The 18022-nt window shown below is 34.4% G+C and overlaps 3 protein-coding genes across 4 annotated transcripts in view; 2 read left to right on the top strand and 1 right to left on the bottom strand.

Moving 5' to 3' along the window:
* The window catches only part of LOC126371460 (transferrin), a 30237-nt gene extending 23098 nt beyond the window's left edge, over positions 1-7139 (bottom strand). The window contains exons 1-3 of the mRNA XM_050016764.1: positions 7034-7139; positions 5503-5605; positions 1201-1340 (exon numbers count right to left, since the gene is read on the bottom strand). Of these exons, the coding sequence (XP_049872721.1) occupies positions 1201-1340; positions 5503-5605; positions 7034-7094 (304 nt within the window). The 5' untranslated portion in view covers positions 7095-7139. The remainder of the gene's footprint in view (positions 1-1200; positions 1341-5502; positions 5606-7033) is intronic.
* LOC126371530 (probable oligoribonuclease) overlaps positions 1-18022 on the top strand; it is a 185646-nt gene that overhangs the window by 48762 nt on the left and 118862 nt on the right. The gene's annotated exons all lie outside the window — the stretch shown is intronic.
* Positions 8024-17509, top strand: LOC126371523 (probable E3 SUMO-protein ligase RNF212). The gene is made up of 8 exons (XM_050016844.1): positions 8024-8216; positions 12316-12380; positions 13141-13260; positions 13681-13810; positions 14533-14642; positions 15513-15596; positions 16672-16736; positions 17308-17509. Exons 1-8 carry the CDS (start codon positions 8111-8113, stop codon positions 17456-17458), a joined length of 831 nt encoding a protein of 276 aa, XP_049872801.1. The 5' UTR covers positions 8024-8110; the 3' UTR covers positions 17459-17509.

Raw genomic sequence — 18022 nt, 5'->3', positions numbered from 1 at the left:
TGGAAGATTAAAATACTTGGAATTTTTGCTGCTTATTTACATACTTGGTGAAGATAAATTAAAGGTCCGTCGATAAAGAAAACAAACCATAACTCTGAAGATTTCTTGCTTTCTAACTTTTTAATTAAATAAGTATATTAAGACCACGTGTAAAATCTACAGAGTAATGAGATTGTCAAGATAAGGTCACCCTTATTTTTAGCATCAAAAGACGTCATAAAGTTGAAAGGTCTTCCCTTAACTTTCATGATTCTAATGGATCAGTACGAATGGGCACGAAAATTAAATTTATAGGTACAGTTCAGTAAACCAATTGGGTCAAGATAAATTATGAAATTCTGTTTACTAAATAAAGACAGATTTAAAACTAACGAAAAACATTTTCTTTTTAAACTTATTTATGAATTTTAATCAAGGAAACGTAATAATAAGTCCGACATTTTATCACGTTTTCTATGACGTCACAGTGTGCTTCTTCATACAAATTCCATAGTCATCATCATCAGCCCATGAACGTCCCCACTGCTGTGGCACGGGCCTTCCCTATGGATGGATAGGGAGATCGGGCCTTAAACCATCACGCGGGCCCAGTGCGGATTGATGGTTATTAACGACTGCTAATGCAGCAATTCCATAGTAATTTCGTGTTTTGACGTTTAGTAAAAAGTAACTGATTTGACTAGTTGGAAACTAGCCTGCTTAGGCTGTAACTAAGTACCTACTTTTACTGTCAGTTAACTGGTGGTGGTCACAGGACTTAGTGTCCTGTTTGTAGCGTAAAAACTTTTTTTTTTAAATTTACCTACTTCATTTCTAGGAGATTTCCGGAAGGACCACATTTACTTCAATGTGTAGGACCCATTTGAAAAAACGCTTAACTCTCATATACGAATCCATCACGGGCATAACTAAACCTATGGTATTCGAATTTATTTTCATATTCATGTTTGAATCATAACTGAAAAGCGGAGAAGGAAAAATCGTGAGGAAACCCACATTCTTTAGAAATGCGTTTGGGATAAGTGACTTAACCTGTGTGGTTTTTCCCTTCGCAGTGTGGAAAGTCAGATCGGCAGTCGCTACTATGACAGATCATCTGTTAAATCTTCAGGTAAGGTAAGCGGACCCTGTGGAAAAAAGGGGTAACGCTATGGAGGGATGTTTGATGTGTGTTGGTGTGAGTACACCAAATTATCTTACCATCAGGTTCATCATCAGTCCTGTACTCTTGGAACACGACGAAGTCTTGGTTGGGGAATTTGGAAGCCACGTACATGTCTTCAGGGTCCACTGGCACCAGATCAGCTTGCCGCTGCTGTACGTAGTACAAGCATTCCATTCTGAAACAAAATGTGGAGTTTTTCTTTGCAAGTACTTACTATTCGGCGGGGAGCGCGGGGAGTGAGTGAGGAACCCCGATACCGGATTTGCACAGTTATCATTAACACAGTTGGTTTAACCATTATAGACGGAGCATACCTACTGCTCACCACTTATTACGTTGGTCTAAAAGAAAGCTCGGTGAAGTGTGGGTACTTACTTAGTTCATCAAATCAAATATACTTCATCTCTCTTCTCTCCATCATCTTTCTTTTTTTCTTCATCTTTTTTCTTTTCTTTTTGTATTCTTCTTTTTCCATCTTACGACCGACGTACCTTTGTCTACCCCAATTGGAATATAGCAGTGAGCTCATGTTACTTACTATTGTAAGTCCAATAATAATGTTTTCATAAGCATAACTGCTCTTAAGACAAGCCGGCGCTAGCAAGCCGATGAACCACAGGATCACAGTGACTTCTATGGAGTTAGTGAAAAATTATTCCTGTTGGATAAGTCACTCTTACTATTAACTTTGTCCACGTGGAAGAGGAGATAATAACTAACCCCGCATGTAAGTTTAAGTAAGTTGTCGAAAAGCTCTGCTTTCAAGAGACTAAGAAACTGCCGACTTGGAGAGTTTTGAAACTACGCCCAAACTTCAGCAGCTACTAATGCTTCACTAAAATCCCTCTTCGTCCCTACTACTTTCGCAAGCTTCAGAATTTTCCCCCATTTTCTCAGACGTAAGCACTTAAGTATAAGTACGTATACATAACTTTAGTTTGCGCGTAGGTATCTTAGTTATAAAAGAGGAAGAAGTCTCGGTAATGAGAGCTTACTGCATGTTTTCACTTTCGTGATACAGTAGATACTTACCTATTTAATCCTAAGGTAAGTGAGGAATACCATGGTATAAGAGGACCTGCGGGCTTAGCTTAGCGCTTCGACATTCGTCACCCGTCACTCTCTCACAGTACTGCACAGAGAGAATGAGAGAGAGAGACAGATGATCTCTGTCACGGTGAGAAAGAGTCGCGTGTTCACGGTGCTAGGCCCGCAGGTATGCTCAATCCTATGACAAGCCGCCATTGCTAGCCCATTGATGACGTAAGTGTTACCATTCAATTGGTATCTACAACATTCCAAGGACGCGAATTTTGTTATTGAAAATTAAGTGAATTACTGACTAATGTATTTCTAATCTAATCTAGCCTACAAGATCCCACTGCTGGGCAAAGGCCTCCCCTACCTCACTAATATAATGTAATGTATTTAATAGCCCAATAAATATTTGTCACGTTTACAAAAATCATTAAAACTGTAAGTACGAAAAGTTTTTATTAAAAGTACAAAATTTCGTTGCAAAGTAAATTAAAAACATTGGACGTGGGTAATTTATTTTTTACGAAATGGCAACGCAGAGTGTGATGACGTCAGCTGGGCTAACCTTGAAAATGCTAGCTGTCAGTTTTGAGCATATCTTCTTATACCATGAAGATTACGATTGTTTATATTTGATCAAATTTATTAACATAAGACCTCAACCCATACCTCACTGAGCTTTCTGTTAAACCAACGTAATGGGATGCCGTATCGCCTGTACTAATGAAAACTGCACTTAAGATAAATTAACTCACTGGTGCAAGTCCCGTCCGTACCGGGGTTCGAACTGCCGCTCCCCATTTGAGAAGAAAGCCGCAAAAACACAGTGACATATTGATGAGTGTATCCAAAAGAAACGTGGTGGTTGTTGCCAATAGGTTTGCAGTTTTGTTTAATGGACGAAAGTATCTAGTAAGTAAATCGTTGTTTATCCCTCATTTGAAACAGTACAAGGTTTAAGCGAAGAAATAGCTAGATCCCTGGCTCTACATCACTAGCAACGGAGCATGTGCCTTATTTATGACGATCATTTGTAAATTTCATACATGAGCCTTGCTTATCACGTAGAGGTGGGATGAGAACTGAATGCTATAGTCTAGGCACGTACAGCCGCTATATGGATTGAATGCAAAAGTTGGATTCTGTCTTTGTTCCCAGTTGGAAATTGAATGAAAACACCATACCTACTGTTTCGGCTAGGTGCCGCACAGTGCCGCTGGTGCCGTGAAATCGAACTGGACGGCACTATTGTGTGGTATCCGTTTATTTGTTTCTATTTTACGCCCCAGTTGATACACCGAATGTTTTCGAAAAACAACCAGGTTTTAGATACAGAGCTGAGTGTGTTTGCATAAATACTGCAGTTCTCATATCTCTACAATTTGTTTTGTTTCTTTAGATATAAGTTTTTTTTTGACGTGTCTTCTTTTAGATTTTCCGCAAATGGCATTAACTAATGAGGGACTTTCCAGGCTACGTTCACCAAAAACAATATAGATGGCGTTGTACAGCTTTAACGTGATAATTACCTATTTTCTCATTATTCAGGTACATAATTGCTCCAAAATACAATGTAATTTCAGAAGGATACTTAGATAAAACAATTGTTTTTGTATATCCTTATTTGGATCACATTACGTATACTTAGAATTATGTTGCTAACTATATTGCTTCTCTTTATTTTGATCAGAATAATAATAGATGGAAAACGTAATTGGCCATGCTCGGTTTTTGTAAAAGTACAGAAAGCTGAAAACCATTTCGAGATAAATGAATTTGAAACAACTCCCTATATTTACTTTTTTTATTTTTCAGTATTTTTGAAGATATTTTATTAAAACGATTGACCTTTATTTGACCTTTGTAGCAAGATGCATAAAAATATGCCTTTGCCTGCTTACAAAAAGTTCATTTTTATGACAAGTGGTATTGATAGTTGACACAAGTTGTTGATGAGGTTATATTCAAATTATTCAACAAGCTATTCTGTTTCTGTCTGTATTCTTTATTGCGATGGCGACTAGAACAGCTAATTTCGAAAAAGCCGACTCTCGTAATTTAAAATAAATATGTAATTAGGTACACATAAAGTAACGTTTCAACAAGGTTCATCTGTGTTTGGCGAGATGGACTGAATTGGACTGACACTCACTGACAGTTCAGTATTGAACTGACAGTATTGATATTGACGCTTTTTTTTTTGTAGGCAAAGGCATTTTTTAATTCTTGCTTTAGTGACATCACCAAGGGTGAAATTATAAGTGTTTCTAAAAAATAGGATTGATAAAACATAAAAATATCGAAACTGGTTCCTTAAAATGGACTATATTTTCAAAACAAATTATAAAACAAATACATAAAAAAATCGTAGCATGGCCAATTGTGCCTGGGTGTAATAAATATTCATTTATACCCAAAAACAAAGATAAAAATGCATTATGTCTGTTATCTATGAAATTAGAAGGTTAAGCGAAGGAAAATTTCTACAGCGCCATCTATACTGTTTTTGAGGAATGTAGCTTAGAAAGTCTCTCATTGGCGCGCTGAGGGTTCAAAATATCATATTAAACCTGTGTTGTACCTGTACTGTCTGTTTTCTTTACGTTGCGAGTATGTTTCTTTTGTTTGTTCTGTTGTGTGCCAATAAATAAATAAATGAATCTGTGCAAAAATATAAGTAAGTACGTAAGTATAATTGAGTAGGTAAGTACCTACCTCAATTTATAGGTAATGCAATGATCTCTAAGAATTTTAAGTTCAAGGTTTGACACTCGTCTTATTTGCAGATAAGTTATCTTAGTTCATAGGTACGTTGTAATTTTAAACATAAGGCAGTTTACCTATATTGTATATTTTTCCTAAGTATTCAAGTTGCCCAAACTAGGGACAGTCTTACGTAGTGATTTTTTGATAAATGTGTCTTCACCGGGACTCGAACCCGGGACCTCCGAGTCGTGAGCCCAACACTCAAGCGTAGGGTCACAGAGACCGTTGACGGGTAAACCAATTTTGTTTTAAATTTATTTATTTATTAAATCTTAATACTAAAAATACAATTTGTCAATGCCCTGCAAAACTGTTTAAACAGTTTGTCTACTATGTGTAGTATATTATTGTACTTATTAGTTGTAATTAGGCTATTACGAGTAATGAAGAGCAGCCTAGCCGGTTAAAAAGGCGACATTGAAGCAATTTGTCAAAGTTTGTAAAAGTAAGTGCGCAATGTCAACAAATATCAAATAGCAATGTTACTTTTGTAAATGGATTTTCAATGTGGCATTTAACCCCCCAGAACTCACCTGTCTCTAGCCGGTACACATTCTAACACCGCTTTGCTCTTTGTCTCCACATCCAGCATTTCCTGGCAAGCTTTCAAATGCTGTTGAGGCACGCATATTTTGTCTGAAAAGTAAAAAAAAATATATGTTATTATTATAATTCATCCATACAATAGGCAAAGGTACTAAGGCATACAGCCTCGTTTTTTTTTACCTACATGTTACTAGTTTCATATGAAAAGGAAAACACAAGACATGTTCATCTATTATGTCATAAAAGGGAAGGGAGTAAAATCATTATTCATTGCTAGACAAAAAGTTAGTTTTTATTGCCTACTTTTTACTGCATCTACTTACATTTTTTAAAACTGTACCCATCACAAAAAATAAGGCTGGAGTAGGTCAAAAACCTCCAAAAGCGTTTTTTTGATAAGAATAATTTATTAACAACTGGTTAACATGGAGACTTATAAAGTTTAATGCTCTATGAAGTGATATATTAAAAATAAGAGATAAGGTAAATTGATGTAAGATTTATGCAATTTAGGTATTATTTAAGAATTATTTATAAATACACGAGATAACCGGTTGCCGGCGATAAACTATTGAATAATGCTTTAGCCGCCACACCAATAAAAAATAAACAAGCGGTGAAGTGTTTGAGTATTTGATAAATCAAAGCACCTAAATAGGTATTCAAATATTACCATAAAAGTTATTTTTAATACTTAGTATCTAACATACTCAGTAATAAACAACCTACCTAGTTAGGTAATTACTACTCTAATTTAAGTAAAAGAATTGGGTATTCAAAGATAAATTATGAAATTCTGATTACTAAATAAAGGCATACCCAAAGGTGACAAAAACGTTTCCTTTTTTTCTTTTTAACTTATTTATGAATTTTAATTAAGAAAATGTAATAATAAGTGCGACATTTTGTCACGTATTTCTATGACGTCCTGCTTTTTCACACAAATTCCATAGTAATTTCGAATTTTGCGATTAGTAAAAAGTAACTGTTTTGACTAGTTGGAAAGTACCCTATTAATACCTTCACTTTAGTATTTTTACCTATACCTTGAGCATAATACAACAATAAGTATAACTGGCAAAGTATTAAGTTAACTATAATATTTACTTGCGTAAGTATAAACAAAATAATACTTAAATAATAGCTAATCGTCTGAGAAAAGCTAATGGGAAGTTGGAAAATCAGATTTTGCATTTGAATTATTTATGTAGAGCACACATAAAAATAAAATTAAAAATAAAATAAAATAATATTATTAAGGACACAAAAAAGAAATTAATTCAAAAAAAATATTACGTACCTATTTTATATTTACTTTTCGTAAACAATATTACTTTTATACTTACAACGTTATAATTTTCGACACTATTTTTTTTAATTATTGGTTTTAGAAAAATCCCGTAAGATTTTCAGACGCATTTTTTTTTAAATTTCTTGTTTATGAGGTTATGGACTTAGGTATGACATAGGCAATAAATATAGGTATTTAAAAAAAAGATAATGATCACAATAACATACATGAAGTCTTGCATTGGACGGCACTTAAAGCTGCCAGTACGATAAAAAGGCGCAAAGTCATCTTTGCGCGTGCGACGTTCGCGACCGGACTAACATATACTGAGCGCACGCTTCTCTTATATCCATTGGCATTATTATTATGCCTTTGTCTATCTTCTTTTTCTCGTGGTGTGCTGAGACTTTGACACATGCACGCAAGGTTTATTATCTGTGGCTTTTTGGGTACAGCGAGTTTGGTAGACAGCAGTACTTTTTTTAAATAGATGGGTATTGCTAATGTTAATATCGGTAATATTTGACAATAATAAACTAGTCGTAAATAAGCGTTTGATTTTTTGTGATTTAAATTAGTTCAGGTGGTTTTTCGTAGGAAGGTAGGTAGGTAGGTATAATCTCGAATCAATAAGTAGTACTTGTTAACATAAATCATACTTTATAATATATTATGTAAGTAAGCTACTTAAAAGTTATACATAAAACGTATAACAGTTTACAGTATCTAATATACATTTTTAAGACCTAAGGACATTTATTTCCGCGGAACCCGCAACCACAACATAAGTCTAAAATTAATCTGTTCATTTTTATTTAAATCGTGTAATAAATTTTACAAGAAACATTGGCTCCTTTGCGTGTTCACATTTTAATAAAGAACTGGTAGAGAGAAATGAAACAATAAGACCTAAGCTATTCCATTCGCAATGAAAATTACTTATTTTTATTTTGTTTGTAGAATATGTAATAAAACCTTTTTAGAATTAAGTTTTTACTGGCCGTATTTCTCAAAAACAAAAAAATTGTAAAAGCCATTTAAAAATAAAAGCTAATTAGTTTTGCTTGTTTAATTTTTAAGGTTATTTTATAGGTTTTTCGATGTTCGTGCCAGCGACAGATATTAAAAGTAAATAAAAAAGAATGTTTTTTCAGAACTATTTAATAACGGGTACTAAAAAGTACCTTATTTACTTTATCAAAAATGGCGCGCGCTCCGCTGTTTTAAAGCATGACATGATAATTCAAAGAAAAGTTTTGTAAAGTTTAATAAATGCCCGGATCAAGTGAAATTGGGATGAAACAATGGATTGGATTCATTGTAATAAGTGTTTTGCTCAGTTAGAACCTGGAATCACTCTACATTTGACATCATGTGGTCATATGTTTTGCAACAATTGTTTGGAAAATGGTTTGTTTTTATTAATTTTTGTTACTCTACGTTTGTGGCAAAACTCCGTATTTTTAATTATTTATTACTATTTATGGTAGTGTAGATTTATTTATGTTAAACACAATTAAGTAAGTAAGTACATACCCAAGTAGCAACCGATTGTCTTAAAAGAGAATTGTAGATATCTTGAAGGCAAGTAGACTAAATCAAGCCCTTGTCTTGGATAAGTCTTATATGTCTCCAAGATATCCCTCAAGATGTCTTGAAGACACAGTTTAGTAAAAGTGGGCACATACTTTAACTCTTATACAAGACAGACTTAAGACAACGCTAAGTCAGACTTAAACCCTACTTTAGACAATGTTCTTGCGTATTCTAAACTTAGAATTCTTGTAGTATCACTTAATACCAAGAATGTATACTTGAAGATATCTACAATACTTAGTTAAGACTATAGGATTGAATTGCACTGAGTCAATTGTAACTTCACGAAGTAAAACTTCAGGTCATACTTAAAACGATTTTTACTTCACGCGTCTTTATTTTAGAATATAATGGCGAACATTTACATTAACACAAGAAATGAAGTCTGTAAGAAAATGGCGACTAAAATACTAGTTGTTATTTTAACAAAAGGTTATTCCGCCGTTTCACATACAGGAAATTATAAACGCATGATTGTTTCTCGTGTAAAATCGATAGAAAGTGTTAAAAAACAGAAGGGCCTTGAATATACCAGAAAAATAATAATAAAATTTGTATTGATTATTCAGCAAATAAAAAAAATGGTGACATATGGTACAGAGAAATTCATTTTCTATTAATATGTGACAGCTGAACGCAGTAATTGTTACTACAACAGAAATATTATATTAATTTACTTCAGTTTTTGACGATAATATTGTCAAAAAAATTACTTGTTTTCTTCCTGTAAGTGCAAAATGGCGTTAAGTAATATTTTTCTAAATGAAGTAAGACTTTAGAAACAATTGATTTCGTAAGAATCAGTTTAGAAAAGTAAAGTCAAGTTGCACTTCATCAAGTACTAGTTAAGATAAATTTTACTTCAATTGTCTAGGAGTATACCCACTTAAGACAAAAAGTATTTAGTGAATTCCTACTTAAAACTCTTATATCTAAAGTGATCCTCTATTTTGATTAAGTGAAGTAATGTCGTAAAATCATGTTTGTTTATTTTGTGCCAGAATTAGCTATGTAACAAGTAACAATTAAAATCGAACGAGCTTTTAAAACGTATGGAAAGTATGTTTGTTTAAGAGGTAAGTTTTTCGACTCGTGGAAGATAAACAATATTGTTATGCTAAGTTCTTACTTGGATAGGAATGTGATTTACTTAATTGTTTAATGTTTATCAGAAATGGAACTAACAAACATAAACTCAATTTGCTAATGAGTCTCCGCGCATACATTCTTATAGGCTACCTACATGGTTCGCTGACGCAAAGTAGGTACGATCACCGCGCTTCTAATTGCCAACGGAAACAATGTAATTATTGTAAAAATTTACAAGTGTCCGTTGAATATTGTATATACGAAGAACCCTTGCAATTTGATTAACGTCGTGTGTGTGCGCGGTAGTTTCTAATCCCACCTAAAACATTATTGTTAAAAAAGGCGGCCAAATTCCCGATGACTTTTATCAAGCTAAAAACATATTGGAATCGAATCTAATGCCCACTTTAAATGCATTTAACCATACACAAAACTTAAAATATATTTATGATTGTGAATAAAGCTTAGTTAAAAATAGGTACATTTTTAAAATTATTAAAAGAAATAACGAAAGAAGAAAGAAAAGTATCTAGACACGCGGTAGCGTGTCAAGCCAAGTTCAAGAAATAGAACTGGCGAGCCGCACCGTGTGTAATATTACACGAACCATCTGGAGCCACTTTTGACCCCCTCATAAATCAAAAACTATTTCATATAAACGTATCAAATTTGGCTCATCTATTGACACTTGCGAGATACATATGTGTTCTAAATTTCATAAGCTTATCTCAAACGGTTATTTAGATACTAATATCCAAAAATCCTCATTTTTATCATTGACTGACTGACCTATAGATCAAAACTCTAACCCAGTTGCAGATGACCTAGAAAGTTAAAATTTGGTATGCAGATAGGTAATTAGATGAATACAAAGGAAAAAAAAACTGGCAACTTTTAAATAATTAGATTCTATTATGAACGCTTAACATAAATACCTAATTAGTGCCTGTACCTAACTATAGATGTAAGAATCAGTAAGTAATCAAAACTCATGACAGCCGGTCTTTTCGTGGTAGGTATGTAGATTAACTTAACATAACATATAATCACGCCTATATGCCCTATCGGGGTAGGCAGAGCACTAAGTGATCATGGAACCACTTGATGCCACATTCGACAAGTACTATGAGGGTAGGTAAGCAAGTTGGAACATGTGTTTAGCGGTGATAGGTTGTCAGCTTTTCGCCCACGATACAACACAACTCTCATCCATTTTACTGGCATATTTTTTTTTAACTTAACGTGAATCTTAAACAAGTTTAATAGGTATTCAAATGTTTTATTTTTATAAAGTCGACTTTCAGTTTTGAATTTGTCCTTTTAAAAGGACCCACGCGTTACGAGGATATGTACTTACCTACAAAAAGTAATGATATCCAATCAAAAACATAAATGTGAAATGAGAGCCAAGTTCAATATTATCGTTAGCAAAGTTTGTTAGTTACAAACAAACTCAATTTGCTAACGAGTCACCGCGTATACATTCTCATAGGTACTTACCTACATGGTTCGCTGACGCAAAGTTGGTACGATCACCGCGCTTCTAATTGCCAACGGATACAATGTGATTTTTGTAAAAATTAACGAATATCCGTTGAATATTATATACACGAAGAACCCTTGCAATTTGATTAACGACGTGCGTGTGCACGGTAGTTTCTAATTCCACCAAAAACATTATTGTTAAAAATGGCGACCAAGTTCCCGATGACTTTATCAAGCTAAAAAATATTGGAAGCGAATCTAATGCCCACTTTAAATGCATTTTACCATACACAAAACTTAAAATAGATATGTTTATGATTGTGAATGAAACTTTGTTAAAAATAGATACATTTTTAAAATTATTAAAAGAAAGAATGAAAGAAGAAAGAAAAGTATTTATTTATTATTAGACTAATAGGTAACTACTTTTAAATTTGAACTTAGCAGGTTTTTAATATAAAACTCGATTTTTCATGGTGTAGTGTTGCCGTGCGCTTAGACTAGGTTAGACTAGTTTAATCATTTTTGAGAAGATTTGTGCGAGACGTGAGCCGATTTGAGCGGTACCTGGGCCGCCACACGCCGGATCGGAATTGAAAAACAGGAACTTACGATTTTTTGACAAAATTAAATGATTGTGTTATACTAATCGATAGAAAAAAATTGATAGCAATGAAGAAGATATCGCATCGCTAACAAAAACAGTAGGATGTGCATTATCACAGGTTAATTTTCTGTATTTAATTTTCTGCCTTCGAAAACCACCACTTTTTATTTTTTGTTCTTCCATCTTTCTGCTTGCTTCTATTTCGATTATATCGTCCAGTGAATAGACTTTTCTTATGTTTTACTTATTGTAGTCAAAAACGAATAAAACAGTCTTGTATAAGAGCAACAAATAATCTTAACTAATCTATTCTCAAAGCTTAGTATTAAAATTGCCTTAAGTATATCTAGGCAATTCATTTTTTACTTTACAAGACTAAACTGATACTTCAGTAAATCAATTTAGTATTAAGTGAGCCTTCAAATAATCTGAGTAAAGTAAAAATATACTTTTAGACTTAACAGTAGGCTGAGATAAGACTAAATAGATTTGAGAATACTTAACTTGGTTTTGTGTATTCTAAATTATCTAAAGTAGGATTTGTTGAAAACTATATAGTATTAAAGAAGGAAAAGAATTTATGAAGTCCTAATAAGTCCTATTTGATTTGGATAAATCTCACTTTAGCTAAAGTTTAGACATATATGACTTAATCACAATTCTTGTTTGCTACTTGGGTAATAAGCAAGCAATATTTGTTTGCGTAATTTACAATTGATTTCATTATTTTAGGCGTCAAGGAAAGCACATGTATCGTTTGTCGTATGCCATGCTCTATCATGAAGTTGGTTCCAGATGTAAGTTCGAGCATTTGTTATTATTAATTAGTTAAAATGTTTAAAATATAGTTCGCTAATTGTTGTTAGTTGTAATAATAACTTTATATGTGAATGTGATCGTTAGCAATGTCACAGAAATAAGAAAACTTTATTAACTTTTTTACGCATAAATAAATAAGGAAAATAGATTAGGCCAACTTGCCCAGTAGGGGTAACGAGCGTTGTTTGGATGTATCTGGCTTAAACTTTGTGTTCAGACTGGCTAAGCATAAAAAATACTTAGGCCCCCACTAGACATCAATGTAATTACAAAACGAAGACTAAAAGATGAACTAGGTTTAAAATATTGTCCGTGTCACGAAAGAAGTCCCGCGGCCGCGGCGCTACTGTCACAGATTCTTTATAGAATTACTATGAAGTGTCATTAGTTTCACTAAAATCCGTCGACTTCCATCGCGGCGGGGTTTATTTTTTTAAACTTAGTTTATTTTTAGTCTTCGTTTTATTTATTTATGCACATTGCATTTTACTTTTCTATGGGTAAGTAGGTACAATTACGATCCTTAATTTGTCTTTGAAGTATGTTGGCATGCGACTGGTGTGAATGATAACATTATAACAGTTTACCTACTGTATTTTACTCACTCTCTTCTTCTTCTTTTAATCCTTTTATCCCCTGATTCCCTAGATTTCCAGTCGGAGCTTACTCACTAGGAAAGAATAAATCGTAAAGACACATTTCCTGATAAATCTCAGTTAACTTTGTGTATTTTCCCAGATGAACCCAGAAATTCAGGATTACTTCACGGAACCAGAGGAGATAATAAGGAAGTCCTGTGAAGTTCTGCAGTTTCAGAGGCAACATAGGAGACGTTTGCTTTCGTATCTATTGCAGTCGGTAAGGTCTTTCATTAAAGCCTCCGTAGTCCAGTAGTTGAGCGTTGGGCTCCGAAGGTTCCGGGTTCGAATTCCGGTAGGGACATATTTTCACAAAAATCACTTTGTGATGCCTAGTTTGGTTAAGACATTACAGGCTGATCACCTCATTGCCTGAAAGTAAGATGATCCGTGCTTCGTAAGGCTCGTTAAACCGTTGGTCCCAGATACTACTTACTGATGTAAATAAGTAACCGTTACATGAGCCATGCCAGGGCCCTTTGGCGGCTCAATAATAATCCTGATAGGTACCTGAGGGTTGATGAGGTTGATAATATACCTCACGAAAGACGAAATATGCTAGGATATTTTTTCATTCACTTCCGGCATTCGAAGAACTACACAGCAACATTGGTACGTAAGTACTTACGCGTTATTTCAGACGAAGAAGTTCTACACGGCGCGTACAGAACTCCGTCGGATGACGGAGCTCTGTCAGAAGCAGCATCAGCAAATCAAAGACTATCAGAAAGTCATCAAGGGTCTTCAGGCCCAACTTGCCAACCAGTCTAGTATGTTATAATTATAGTTATATTACTTATCGTCAAATTATAGTGAAAAAACACGTAAGCGGCATTTGAAAGAACACATTCGGACGTGATTTTTGGTAACAAAACTTGGCAATAGACAAGATAGCTTTAATCCAGATAATAAATTGTCTTTACCCGAAATGAAATACGAAAATAATTGAAAGAAATCTAGATTTTGTTGGAGAAACTCACATCATAATGTGATTTTTCAAGCGCTTGTCTTCTCCATATGGCACCATTCTTTGAAAAATATATCTGGGGCCTGTTTCATAAAACTAACAATTGTAAATTACAACGACAATTTTGTGTTCATTACGTAGCTAATATGAAACTGAAAAAAAAGTGATCACAGACTCCGCAATGTACATCAAATTGTCATTGTAATTTACAATTGTAAGTTTTATGAAACAGGCCCCTGACCGTTTATTAGCCCTAATATTTCACCGCCAAAATAAAGCTTTACACCCGCACATAAAAACGTCACCGCCTTCCAGGGTTGGAGATCTGGGAACGCGAGTTGGTATAAAACGCGCCATGTCTGTGTGAACGCATGCGTACAAACTCGAACATACAAAATGCTCGCGGGGCCACCTACCACAAAACAAAACATTGACTCACAGACACAAATATTTGTAGTGTGTTATTCACCAAATCTTTCACCGTCAATACCTTATTCTCGTGCCAAACTATGTATCTGTTCACAGAGCAAGTATCCCCGTTCAACGTGCCGATATCACCCACCGACCACATGTCTCCAAGCTTCGTGCAGTCCACGCCAACTTACAAACGACCAGCTAAGAGTACTCCTTACAGCGTGAGTATTTATTTGTTTAATTATTTATTTGTTTGTTTTATTTGTTTGTTTTTTGTTTGACCTTAGATAGATATAAAGTTACATAGAAAAGAATCGATCGACTGATATATCACTATGCTCATAAACGTCACAACACTAGCTTACAAACTTTGACAGATCTAATTGTTACCGCGCATTTACACAATTGCAAAATGTTATCTTTATTGAAATATAATCGCTAATTGTACTGAACTGGTTGTTCTGTTTAATAATATACATAATATAAACTCACTCCCGTAATTCCTAGATTTGAAGATAATCAGAAGAGTTGCAGTCACTTTTGATGCTAAGTCCTAGGATGGATATGATGTACTGTGTCACACAGGTGACACGTGATCGCTATGGTCATAATCAAATCAAATCTACTCAGTCATCACTCATTCATCCACTCTCCTGTCGGTTTTTACGACTTGAGCGAAAGGATAAGCCACAAAACGAGTCCTATGTTTTATATTCGCTGCCAGTCCATAAAAACTTGTTTAATACAGAAAATATAATGTTTTAGTTAGAGTAGATTGAATAATATAGATATATAGTTCATCTATACACTCTTCTTGAATATATCATTGAGAAAAAATCTCTCGGGAATGCCCTGAGAACTGCTCTGGGACGCCATGAAATTACTAATACAGGTGGTCGTTAAGAGCAGCCGTACACATTGACTGTTGTTAAGACGCTTACTGTGGATGTATTTTGGTAATGAGTATAAAGAGGAACCACTCAACTATCTACTTATCTCATGGAGTAATACTTACAATTTTCCTTGTATCTTCGGGCCTCCGGGACTGCCCTGAACACGGCATGATACTAATAACACATGGTTGATAGCAGCAGCCGTATCAATCCAACCTCGTGACCCCGGCGCGCATCAGTAAACAGCGCTCTAACGCGAGCAACTACAGCGCTCATAGCCAGGTATTGTGTTTTGTGTAATATTTAGGATTTATTTATTATTTATAAATAATTGGGTACTTGACTGGGTCAAAGATAAATTATAAAATGCTAATCTATAAATAGAAGCCAGTCTAAGATGATCATAAATCAATCTCATTTTATTTTTCGACTTGTTTTCGAATTGTATTCATGAATTAAGTAACAATGAGTACGACGTTTGACCGCTTTTATTCATGACGTCACAGTACAATATTTCCATACAAACTCTAAAGAAAATTTTCGTTTTGACTTTTCGTAAAAAGTATCTCATTTCACTAGTTCGTCAAGCACCGGGCCTATCACGTTGGTTTAACAGAAAGCTCGGCGAGGTACCTATGTACTTGTTTCATCTTGGGATGGATGTACCTCTGACTACCCCAACTGGGATATAGTCGTGAGCTTGTATGTTATACACAATTTACATACATACATATATAAACTCACGTCACAGGTCCGATTACTCTAGCCCTAGAGGCGGCCAATCAACTAACGTGGTCGATGATTCAGCGCTTATCGCTATCGGCCCATTAGGGTCGATTAGTTCTTTCAATACAAGTGAATTTCCAATTGTAAGCAATTTTAAGTGAAAAGAAAAAGTGTGATATAGAAGAAATAACCAAACACTAAATATATATAGTACAGAACTAGAATAGCAAGTCAATTTCCCTGTGGAAGTCTGAATACTGAACGAAGCTTCTAAAGCATTGAACCGAGGGAATGGTAGAATATTTTTAAATTCTTGCTGTATTCGTACTTGGTATCCTCTTTAAGATAGTATAAACTCTTTAATCCATTTGCTGAATACATAAGCTCACGACTAAATTCCAATTGGGATAGTCAGATGTACATCCATCGCAAAACGAACTCACCTACACCTCACCGAGCTTTCTATTAAACCAACTTGATAGGAGGTGAGCCGTATCACCGACTATTATGGTCGAGCCAACTGTGTTAATGATTAGCTGGATTAAATGCATATTTGGACTTAGGAAAGATACCCAATTTGACATGAACTGAATTGTACACATGAATGTATAGGGTATTTTTTATATTCCAGCGATCAAACACATCGAACAAGATATCGTCGACGGTGTTCACACCACCTACTCCCGAGTCGGCAGGGTACACGAAATTTTTAAAGAATCTCTAATGGTATCCGAACTATACACAGATTGCGACGCCTATGCGAATGTTTCAGGAAATACTTTTACCTTTTTTCCGTAAGCGGTAGATATTTCTAAAATTTCCAAAGGCTGACGCGGACACATGCTTTATTCTGTCATCGTTAAAAAAATAAGTTCATGAATCGAAGTTGATTGCTTTAACTAGAGCTCCAAAAATATTTTATTTGCTCACTCTCGTACAAGAATTTTATGAAACAGTCATACGCTTCCCCTTTTTTACGATAACGCATGTGACTGGAAAAATAAATGCAAATCGTGCCGCGATTGGCTGAAATTGTGCGATTGATATTCGAATTGTGAATCGTTCCATATTTTTTTTCTGTTTTCATCATCGTGCTATTATTGAATATTTATTATTCATAAACGCTCGGTTGAGATTGTTTCGCGCCAGTTACTTATTTTGTTTCTTTTTCAGGAAAAAAAAAAAACGTTTTGTTATAAGGAGACTTTATCTGAAAGTATTTTTATTTTATAAATGGTGTTTAGATTGATTAATTTATATTTTCTAGGTCTCTAAGCCAACACAGCAATGAGTCGGGGTATTTCTCCATCAGTCCTCCAATGAAATTTTCGTCAGGCGTTCTATACTGTAACGGTGTAGATGCAAAATGTTCCTTTAGAACTAAAAAGAAAACGCCATTTTCACTTCGTTCTGTTTAGAAGTTGTTATTTTTGTTTTAAATACTTACGATGTTGCAATGGTGTCTTACCAGTGAGTAAAAATGCATGAACGCATGTTTCTAATAAAGTCTTATAATTCAGATTTTGTTTCTTATTTCATATTACCTATTTAAATACGGTTGGTACCAAACTAATATATTAATTATTATTGTTTATCAAAACTTGTTCAAATAAATCAAAATATAAATTATTTTTTCAATAAGTAGAAGATTTATAATCTTTATGCGCAAGGAATTCCCGGTATCTAAGGTCAGTACAAACATGATAATTAAAGATAAGTAAGAATTACTATACGTAATTTCATCTAAACGTTAACAGTGTTGCCTATACTGACAAACTTAATTTTGGTTTCACAGGTCTTAAATTAGTGCCTTCCTTGACTTACAATACGTGCAAGAAAGAGAAGCAGATAGTAGTTAAATTCTGACAGTTAGGTTAGACGTTAAGTGGGAATAGACGTGCAAACATACATACATACATAATCAAACACATAACCTTCCTTTTTGATTCGCCGCAGTCGGTTAAAAAATAATTATAGGTTCT

The sequence above is a fragment of the Pectinophora gossypiella genome, chromosome 12, assembly GCF_024362695.1.
Source record: "Pectinophora gossypiella chromosome 12, ilPecGoss1.1, whole genome shotgun sequence".
NCBI lineage: Eukaryota > Metazoa > Arthropoda > Insecta > Lepidoptera > Gelechiidae > Pectinophora > Pectinophora gossypiella.
This window is presented reverse-complemented; position numbering and strand designations above follow the sequence as displayed.